This window comes from Ascaphus truei, chromosome 1 (assembly GCF_040206685.1).
Source record: "Ascaphus truei isolate aAscTru1 chromosome 1, aAscTru1.hap1, whole genome shotgun sequence".
In the NCBI taxonomy this organism is placed as follows: Eukaryota; Metazoa; Chordata; class Amphibia; order Anura; family Ascaphidae; genus Ascaphus; species Ascaphus truei.
This window is the reverse complement of record NC_134483.1, coordinates 177,486,286-177,497,568: the sequence shown is the minus strand read 5'-3', so window position 1 is coordinate 177,497,568 and position 11,283 is coordinate 177,486,286. Positions and strand designations below refer to the sequence as shown.

The 11,283-nt window shown below is 42.6% G+C and overlaps 1 protein-coding gene across 1 annotated transcript; it reads left to right on the top strand.

Annotated features, from left to right (window-relative positions):
* The first annotated feature begins 6,031 nt into the window (after positions 1–6,031).
* On the top strand, positions 6,032–9,299 carry LOC142469919 (uncharacterized). Its single transcript, XM_075576695.1, has 3 exons — positions 6,032–6,389; positions 7,783–7,860; positions 8,224–9,299. Exons 1-3 carry the CDS (start codon positions 6,113–6,115, stop codon positions 9,273–9,275), a joined length of 1,407 nt encoding a protein of 468 aa, XP_075432810.1. The 5' UTR covers positions 6,032–6,112; the 3' UTR covers positions 9,276–9,299.
* The last annotated feature ends 1,984 nt before the right edge of the window (positions 9,300–11,283 follow it).

The window sequence follows — 11,283 nt, the reverse complement described above, 5'->3', positions numbered from 1 at the left end:
CTCACTGCTTGTCATCTAGTACTTGCCCCCACTCTACTTCTATAACCCTTTGTTTCCTCATCTATTCTATTTAGTTTGTTATCTGTTTCATTCCCCTCCCCACTCCATCCTAGTTTAAAATCTCCTCCAACTATTTTAACGTTCTCCCCCCTAGCACAGAAGATTTCTCATTGATTTGCAATCCGTCCCTAGAATAAAGATGGTACCTCCCAGAAAAGGAGTCCCAGTGCTCTAAAACCCCAAACCCTCCATCCTATATCACTTACTTAGCCACGCATTAACTTCCTTAAGCTCTGACTATCTCCCTGCGTTAACGCATGGCACTGGTAATATTTCAGAAAATACTTCCTTGGAGGTTCTTGCCTTAAGCTTTTGGCCTAGATCCCTGAAATAATTTTTTGGACCCTCCATCTTTCTCTAACTTTGTCATTGGTGCCAACATGTATCAAGACCGCCGGGTCAATCCCAGCCTCTCCCAACAATTTGTCTACCCAATCCACAATATGCCGAACCCGAGCACCCGGGAGGCAACAAACCGTTAGTTTCACGCGGTCATGGCAACAGATTGCCCTATCTACCTTCCTAATAATTGAGTCCCCAACCACCACAATCTGCCTTGGTATCTGAGCCTCCTGAGTCCTCTCTGTGCTGGAGGAACTATTCCCCTGGCTGCTAGAGGAATCAGTCTCCCCCAGCCCTACCACTTCTGCCCTGACATTCCCAATATCTTCACTCAACATGGCAAACCTATAAGGATAGTCAGCTCAGAACTAGCCTGCCTCTCCCTATTGCCCCTGATTTCCCTTCTAACTGTTACCCAGCTACCTACCTGCTCCTCACTAATAGTGCCACCATCTGCACCACTAGTCGAAGCAAGGTCCTGCTCAGTGAGCACTAAACCCCTTTCAAGATTGTCACTGTCCCTCAATATTGCAAGTTTCCTTTTCAGATCAGCAATCTCTGACTCTAAAAAGACCACCTGCTCACACTTCTCACAGCGGTATGCTTCCAGGAATGGCTTCTCCAAGTGCACATACATGTGGCAAGATGTGCATTGAGTGGCATCTTCAATCCTGCTCATTGTAGCAACTATGAAGTTTAAAGTACTAACAATAATCTGTATTTCAATATACTATACCTTGTTTAACTTCTTCCTTGTTCAAACTGCTTCTAGTTCTATCTGCACACTTAATACAAACAACAGTTGAAATCAACCAGCCACACAGATCAGGACACGCAAGCTCAGAGTTCATGAGCAACCTCTGTTTAAATAGGGACACCCACCAGATGTTCTAGGTTAGTGTAACAGGTGCGCACCACAAACAGGACAGGACCGCGAGGCTGAGGTGGGGATGTTAGTAACCACCGGCCTGCAACAAAGTAACCCAGTCCAGAGTGCAGAGTGAAGGTCGTGTAGCCTGGTCAAGGTAGGAGAAGACAGAATGGTCTTGGTACTTGCCGTGGTCAAGGGTTGGAGTGATCCGATAGTCGTTGAGCGGTCCTGGGGTCCAGGAATATAGAAGGTAGAAGTCCAAATGCAAGCCGAGTCAGGGGTCAGAGATGGCGGAGGTCCTGGTAGAAGTCATAGTCAATCAGGAGCAAGAGAAGAAAGACAAGGTCAGACAAGGCAATAACAGGGCAGTAGGGTGTTTGAGGCAAACACTAGTTACACAAACCAAAGTTTATGCAGCTGGGCTGGCTGAGCATTTAAGGAACAGGCAACCAATGGTAGGATAGCAGACAGCTGCAGTGTAATGAATGAAACCCGCCCCTTAGATATATTCTGTCCACTGATAGGCATGGGCGGGGAGAAGTGCAGGTGAAGAATAAGTGGAGAGGAAATTAACCCCTCGTGTGCCCATGGCAATGCGGCACCTGTGTGTAGCTTGCGTGCGGTGCGCATCACCTGTGACATCATGGGGGCGGAGCGTGAGCATGGTCCCCCAGCCTGGTAGCACAGCGCGTGTCACCCGTCTAATCACGGGTCGCATCACGGAGGTGGGGCCGAAGGCCGATCCTCACAGTTAGCAATCAGCCAACCACCCCCACTGCTCGCTCAGGCAGCAAGTATGTTAAGTTCAAAAAGAAGTTCATAAAGAATGCATACTATAGTGCCGATGGTTATTCTAAAACAAACCAGGGGCAATCACCAACAAGACCCAGGTACATGCTGGGTACATGCTGAAACATTTCAGTGACATTTCCGATAAAACTAATGGCCCTTCGGATTAACAGATTCAAACTGAATGGGACTGCCAGAGACCCCTGCTGTGTTAATCCGATGGGCCATTAGCCTCTACAGAAATGTCACTGAAATGTGTCAGCATGTACCCAGCATGTACCTGGCTAGTTTAAGGCAAGTATAAGAATACTCGTTGTCTCGTCTGTATGTACAATTTTATTAATATAGCACCACAAATGTATGCAACACTTTACAAAAGAGACAATATATTACAGGGAATTTTAATACAATAAGTTAAAAAAACATTAAAATCAGACATTCGGAAAGGAAATCCCTGCCATGGTGTGAGGACACGTCTCCATGACAGTATCGTGATGCACCTTGCATTGACAGGATCGTGTGAAGGCGCCGTCCATAGGTTGTCATGTGCAGGATCAAAACATGTTAGCACTGACAGAAGAACAGCTGAATCATAGGACATCTGCAGTGCTAACTCCGCCCCATGACAATCAAGTGGTACGATAGTGATTATCATATTCAGCTATGCTCCTTGTCTTGGATTGGCTCTACAATCAAGAGTCAATCATATGCTTCAGCTATGTATCTCTCATCTGATTGGCGCACTGACCTTAATATGCTCTGTGATCCCTTATACAAATTGGCTGAGTATAGTAGCCTCTACCTAGTTATGAAGTGCTGTCAATAAGCCCTGCTTGTCTTGCCTTGCGTTACCTTGTTTTGCATTCCAGCTACCTTGACCACAGACCCCTAACCTACTTCCCGGAAATCTGTAACCCTCGACTTCGGCTTGGATATCTACCACTCTACCTTATACTACCCTCTGTGACCTTAACTACCCTCCAGTCTCCTACCCTCAATCACGGCAAGTTTATCTACTACCTTACCCCTCCAAACCCTGACTCGGCTACACGACGACTAACCTGCACATCGGATGAGACCTCTCGGCTTCAGGTCGGCATTGTCAAATCCCCACCTCTGCCTCGCAGTTCCATTCTGCTTGTGGCGAGCACTTGTTACACCCGGGGAGCTTACAATCTAAGCAATATTTTAGGAGACTTAAAAAAAAGTAAGTGAAGGAGTGTGCTGTAGATGACAGTGCTTGACCATAATGATTGGCACATGCATCTGTGGGGTAGTAGCAATGAGTCTAGGCTACTGAAATGCTTTAGTCAGAAGGTGGGCTTTTAGGTTTTCCTTAAAGGTGGAGAAAGAAGGTACTTGGTGTATACTGAGTGTAAAGGAGTTCCACATGTAAGGGTAAGTGAGGGGAAACAGCTTAAGGAGAGAAGTATAGGTGGAAAAAAGACCATTATAAGCGGATTGTTGGAGAGGTGCAGGGACATAGTGAGAAATCTAAACTGATATGTAGGAAAGAGTGGAGCACCTTAAAGGTAAGGAGAACTTTGTAGGTGATCCAGGATATGATAAAAGCTAGAAGAGGAGATGAGCAGATTCTGTTTTAGGAGAATGTGAGTGATTCAAGTTGCGATATATACCATACTCTAGATTATAAATGGAAAGTTGGGAGACAGGCATACCTGCTAGTCTGGGTGATATTCTAATTTGTTAAAACAGGTTCTCTTCTAATAATAAACTTTTACCAAGCTGTCGGAGGGGACCTCTCCCCCTTTTCTCTCTCCCCTCTCTTCCACTGTCCCTCCTTTATTCTCCCTTTTCTCTCACTCTACCCACCTTCTCTCTCTCACTCTCCCCTTCTCTCTTACACTCATGCTCACACTCCCACCCCCTCTCATTTACACTCCTCCCTCTCACACTCCCCCTCTCACACTCTTCTCTCTCACATGCCCTCATCACTCAAACGGCAGACTCTCACTTTTTCCTGCTCTTTCACACTTCCCTTGTCTCTCACACTTGCACAATCTCTCACACCCCACCCAGCTACTCCCCCTATCTCTTTTACACTCCTCTCTCTCACACCTCCCCTCACATACATACTCTGTCACACTGCCCCATCTCCCATTCTTCTCTTCTCTCACACTTCCCCCCCTTTCACACTCATACACCCCTCTCTCACACACTCACCCCCTATCTCACACTTACCTCCTCTCCATTACACTGACCCCTTCTTTCTCACACTCTTCTTCTCTGGTACAGTATCCCTCTCTCTTACATGCCCCCCCCTCTCTCTCTCAAACACACTACATCTCTTTTACATAGCCTCTCATCTTTATAACACTGCCCCTTCTCTCAAATTTTCTCTCTCACATTCCTCCCCCTCTCTCTTACTCTCACATTAACCCTCTTTCATCTTTCCCCCCTTTCACTAAAACTCATCCTCTCTCTGGAACTATGGGCCTCATGCAGTAAGCGACGATTATGTGAAATCGGCAACCTTATCGATTAGTCATGTTATTGGCGTTTTTCCCTCTCCGTATGCAGTAAGTGCCGAATACATTCAAAATCAACCAGAAAACAAATCCGCCCACTCTCACGATGATGAGCCGATCACACACAGGTGTATCGGCGTGCGTGGCGGGGTGCTGTTAGGTTGCACAATCACAAATCTTGCTGAATCAGGCGAAACAAGCATGTTTTTGATTGCGCGCCATATTTAAAGGCAACGTGTACTGCTAATCATTCTCTGTGTTGTTGGGAGTGAGAGAGAGAGAGAGACGCACAGAGCTGGACGATTGAAGATTTGCATATTGACTGAGAGACTTGTTGTGTATTGGGTGAGCTTTGTCCTTTGTTGTTTTGTTTACATCTTTGTCTTGTTTTATATGTGGAAGTGGGTCGTGTGATTGCCTGTACATTTCTTGTCTGTTTTTTGTGAGTGCTGGAAGTATGCCCGCAAAGCGTGGGAAGAGTGATGCTGGTGGGAGTGGGAGTGCTACTCGTGGGAGTACGCGTCGGAGTGAACGTACTGTTCAGGGGAGTGATGTTGCTGGTGCACCGAGTGGTGTTGCTGGGAGTGGGAGTGCTGTTGCTGGGAGTGGGAGTGCTGTTGCTGGGAGTGGGAGTGCTGTTGCTGGGAGTGTGAGTGCTGTTGCTGGGAGTGGGAGTGCTGTTGCTGGGAGTGGGAGTGCTGTTGCTGGGAGTGGGAGTGCTGTTGCTGGGAGTGGGAGTGCTGTTGCTGGGAGTGGGAGTGCTGTTGCTGGGAGTGGGAGTGCTGTTGCTGGGAGTGGGAGTGCTGTTGCTGGGAGTGCTGGTGCTAGGAGTGTGAGTGCTGGTGCTAGGAGTGTGAGTGCTGGTGCTAGGAGTGTGAGTGCTGGTGCTAGGAGTGTGAGTGCTGGTGCTAGGAGTGGGAGTGCTGGTGCTGGGAGTGCTGCTGGTGGCGCAGTTGCTGATGGGGTGTCTGGTGGTGGCGTGCTTGCTGGTGGCCAGCTTTTGGAGGCTCTTCCATTGGAAGAAGGAGAGTCCAGTCAGCACCAGCCAAGCTCTGACCCTAAACCTGCTCGGAAAAAACGTGTGGAGAAGCCACGTAATCCTCGCTTCAATGACCAGGAAAATAGGGCTCTTGTCACTGGCATTCTGGAGCACTATGACAGCCTCTATGGACATTTAGTAGGTAAGTGTAACTTTACATTTATTATTCAAATACATGTGATCCTAGGTCATCTGAGTTTTGTTCATATGCAAATATGGGTACACAATATCTTTCTATGTTCATTAGTGTGGAAACACAGCTTTTTATCATGCCTTACAAGGACAAATAAACACAGGCGGTCAATTTGCCAGAACTGCATACAATATGAATGCAACCTTGCTTACATGTATAGGTTTAGTAGTGAATGCTCATGTGCTGCACATATTACACATAAAACAGCATGTTTGCTATCTCTTGGAACAGCTAGCAGTGTAGGAAACTGGTGCTTATATTATTATTAATTTACCTCATATCTTTTATATGTTTTTCAAGGGCGGACAAGTGCAGCAAGCAAAAAAGAAATGTGGGACACAATAGTCATTGGTGTCAATGCCTGTGGGAATAGTGTCAGGGACAAGTATCATTGTCGGAAAAGATTTGATGATATTAGGTCCAAATTGAAAAAGAAAATACAAGACCAACGCGTGCATGCTACTGGCACTGGAGGTGGGCCCACACCACAACGTCTCATATTGACTCCATTGGAGGAGCTGCTTCGGCCAAAATTACTTACCGTCGTCGTGGAAGGCTTGGCTGGTGACCGTGACATTGGAATTTATCCGTCACAATTTCCAGCAGGTGATAAATATTACTGTACTAGGCGTGTCGTTGCTTACAGTTATTTTGCATAGTTACACTGCTTTTTATACTGTCTTCACAATATAAGCATACCTGCATCTATATATGTATATGTCTGATTCTGTATATATATATCTCAAAATAGACATATATGTAGTAGTCCTACTAAAAGCAGTAACTAATATAGCACGTGCCATTGCGTGCTCATTTACATGTGAATTCCCAAAATGCATAGCTGCAGTGGAAGCAATTGATGGTGGGCGAAGATGGGGAACAACAGGGTAGTACACATGTGTAACACATGTTCATGAGAAATTATTAGTAGCTACAGGTACAGAACAGAAATATGTAGAATATTATTGTGTATTTTAATGATTTTACTCCGACAAACATGACATTACTGCCTATTTTAAGCATGCATCAAAGAAATTGCATGTAACGGCCTACAAACATCACTGGCACTAACACATCTATAGTTGCTTATGAAAAGGTCCATTTTTGCTTTATGTCATATACAGACAGCATAATGAGGCACACGTATCATATGTTATGTCATTGTTTTCATAACTTAAACACTGCAGATGACTACTTAGCTCATCTACCATTGTGTTAAAGCAGCTGCAATTAATATCTCATCACAGCATACACTTCAACAGAGGGGGTGGGGTTCAGCACACACACTAATTACAGCCTCATTTCACGGTCAACTTAGTTCACACCATTTGCACCTGTTTCAAGTCATTGAAAGGTGTGGCTGATTAGGCTTTTTGGGGAAGGGAATACCTTTCTTACAACCTGAATAGCACAACTGAAGTTAATCACACTCATTTGAAAGCTTAACTCTAGCTACTAAATGCCCCAACAACTCATTACTTATCAAAGCGTACGTCACACATTAGTTCACTCATATCTATAGTTGAACTACTATGAAAGACACATTATCACACACTGCATGTGTTGTCTTGTTGAGTCACAGCCACATTCAGGTGTGCCACATCTTCGATTAATGTACCACACATATCCTCTACCAAAAACAACACTTTTTGCAATATGACCACCTTCATGATAACCATTGTGAATGGTCATCTCATGATAGTTATGTACATTATGATACTGATATCACTACACAACATATGATTTTTAGGTACAAATTTAATGTATTTTTCCTCACGCATTACTGCAGAACCATAGTATGTTGTATGTTAGGGAACTCAAAAGTTCTAAGTACACAGGCATGTACATTGTTATTACAACTATTTATGTTCACTTTCACACACACATTTTGGGTTAAGGAAATGATGCTGTTAGATACTCATAAATACAGAACATACAATAACTGTTTGTTCAATATTTACACATGTAAATGTAAAACTAATGTTATTGTTATATATAGTTGCCCCTGAAGGACATGTGTCACCTGAGATGGAACAAGTGTCTTCACCTGGGTCAGCCAGCTCAACACTACTAGAAGGTGAGTGTATCATTTGCTGGCCATATAATATGTGCTCTTCTATATGTTATGTTGTCATGTGCATTATTTGTTTTGCACATCTTCTTTAAATAGGATTACTTAGTGTCAGTGAAAATTAAGTGTAAGGCAACATGTATTGTGTTAGTGATGTTAATTATCATGTAGGACTTCTGAGTTTAGAGCAACTTTTCATTCATTCATATTTCATACTGAGTCCAAACATTATTCGTAAGTCAAGGTAGTTTTTAATGAGGTTATAAAACGTATGCTAACATGTTAGGTGTTACTTAGGACACAGTACAATTACATAGTAACACAGCATACATTAACATGCCATTTAATAATGTGTACATTTCTTTTTAGAACATCATGGTGATGAGGATGATGAGTATGATGAGGATGACGCCACAGAAGAGACTGAAATACAATCATGTGACCATGAAGAGGTGCCAATAGAAACTGTTGTACCGCCAAATCGTCCATCAACTTCCACATACGATGCAATTGTAGCTTCAGAGGGAAAAATAGTGGACGCAGAAAATCGTCGCCATTCAGACATGATGACAGTGCTGGAAAGGATGATTGGACTGCAGGAAGAAACAGTATCACAATTGGCACATCTCCACAGAGTCTTCATTGAAGTGCCTAAACAGTTGCAAAAAATCAACACCTCATTCGAAGCATTAGTTGTTCAGCAAACACAAGCTAATTACTGGAGAATGACTAATGTACCACAATTCAACACCTCCCAGCCAGGATCTGTTCATGCAGGTCAGTTTTCACCACATTCATCTGATATTCATTCACCAGGCCCAAATGTTACCGGTCAAGTAGCAGACATTGCTGTGCAGGTTCCTGATGACATCCTACCGCTGCCATCTGTACAAATTCAGCAGCAGACACCTACAAAGGAGGCGACAAAAACAAAACAAGACACACATGAAACAGACCAACCATCACTTGTGCAGTGTCTACCAACTTGCTCACATGTGTCACTGGGCACAAGCCCTGTCCGTGAACAGTCACTACCCAAAAGCCCTGTAGGTGAGTCGCTGCCCAAAAGCCCTGTAGGTGAATCGCTGCCCAAAAGCCCTGTAGGTGAGTCGCTGCCCAAAAGCCCTGTAGGTGAATCGCTGCCCAAAAGCCCTGTAGGTGAATCGCTGCCCAAAAGCCCTGTAGGTGAATCACTGCCCAAAAGCCCTGTAGGTGAGTCACTGGCCACAAGCCCTGTAGGTGAGTCACTGGCCACAAGCCCCGTAGGTGAACAGTCACTGGCCACAAGCCCTGCCCGTGAAGTGCCAGAGGCCACTCAAAGTGGCTCTGTTGTGCCTAAAGTTGGTGGCAAAAGAAAAAGGAAAATTCAAGAGACAACAAGCAGGCCTGTTACTCGCTCGCAAAAGGAACAAAAAAAATAAATGTTATAATTCACAAAATATGTCTTTGGCCTTGTTTTGTTGACTTCAGATTATCTAATTACTATTGTATGTATGCTGAAGACTGTGTTGTTTCCAAACTTTCAACTATGTTCTTGTACACGTGAAGTTTTGGAAATGTTAACACTCATAATTAATTGTGTTATAAATATTTATGTTGTAATCGTCTGTTCAGTAATGGTCCACCAGGAGCCAGTTGCTAAGTTTAGAGAAGCTGCCATTGACTTTGCAGCAAAACATTGCATTTGGGTGTGTTAATTGATGTAAGAATTGCATATGCATATTAGTCACATGCAATTATTAAAACACCTAAGTAAGTGCAAACATCTTTCTTGTACGTGTACAGCAGGATTATGTGTAAATTATTACTTACCTTTGCCTTGCTTGGCCATTGTAATTTTGTCCTTTAATCAGTTGTGTGTTCGTTTCTATAACATCTCAGAATGTATAATAATATATATACACACACACACACACACACACACACACTGAGTGAGTGTGAGTGTGTGAGTGTGTGAGTATATATATATATATATGTATATGTGTGAGTGTGTGTATATATATGTATATATATACACACACACACACACACTGAGTGAGTGTGAGTGTGTGAGTGTGTGAGTATATATATATATATATGTATATGTGTGAGTGTGTGTATATATATATATATATATATATATATATATATATATATATATATATATATATATATATATATAGTACTATATAAACTGGTATACACAAACTAATACACTTCATGCTTCCTTGTGAAAACACTATTTTAATAATACAGGCCTAATGTTTGAGAAATATCCTAAGTATGAGACTCTAACAGTATTGTGCTTAAACAAATGTTTATTACTTAATTCAATCATGTTTCTCACCATTTAAATAGGTTTCATACAAGGTATACTTAATGCCATCAATGTTGTGTGTACTCCTGCAATATAAAAAAAAAAAAAATATTATATATAAATATATATATATTTTTATAAGAGATATATTTATATATATATATATATATATATATATATATATATATATATATATATATACACGTATTTAAACTCATGCAGACAGGGAGTTAACCAGACTTTCACATACACACAGAAATGTAAGCGGGGAAAAAACATTTCTTTTTGCAGGTGTGTTTTTACTGATATGCCTGGCTAAGAAATATTTTCACACACTGGTCTTTGTTAGTTTTCAAAAAAACACTATGTGAACGCATTCACAGTCTAGGGATGTTTTTCACAAACGAGATAAAAGAAGGAGAAATGTTTCTCCCACAGTCCCATATCACGAACCACAACTGTTAACCCAATTAGACAAACAAATCCAATTGGCGTTTGAAAGAAGGAGTCAAAGTAGTTAGTTTTGTTGACCTTGACAAGGAAAAACAGGAGTTTGTTAGCCATTCAGCACATTCATTTTGATGAGCAAATAACACAGACCTGCACACAGCTTTTGTGCTACTCAGACATGGCTGATGAATTCGTTAACAATATTAATCCCCTTTTAGGGTATAAGTACATGATCTGTGAAGCCATCTTGAACAGTCGCGGACAGAAAGCAAGCACACGCCAAATCGATGATTTCATTCGAGCAAAATATCCTTATTACCAAGACCGTAAGCATGCACGGAATTTTAATTCCTCAATAAGATTCACTTTATCAAGTAATGACTTTTTTGAACGTGACCAGGATAAGCTACAACACACCTATGGTTTCTGGAAGATTGCCCCGGAAAAACAATTTCTCCTGAAAGACGGCACTTATATTGTCGTGAAAGGCATATTTATTCCTAATGGCAATAGCAATGTATCCGCTACTACTGATCCGTTTGAATCGATACGTGCTGCAATATCTGCAGCCTCCATTCCTGAAACCCACATTGTACAAGAACAAAAGTACTATGATTATGTACCAAGCCTTTCAGCTGAAATTGCATTGGAATGGGAACCGGAAGAAATGAACCTACCTCCCG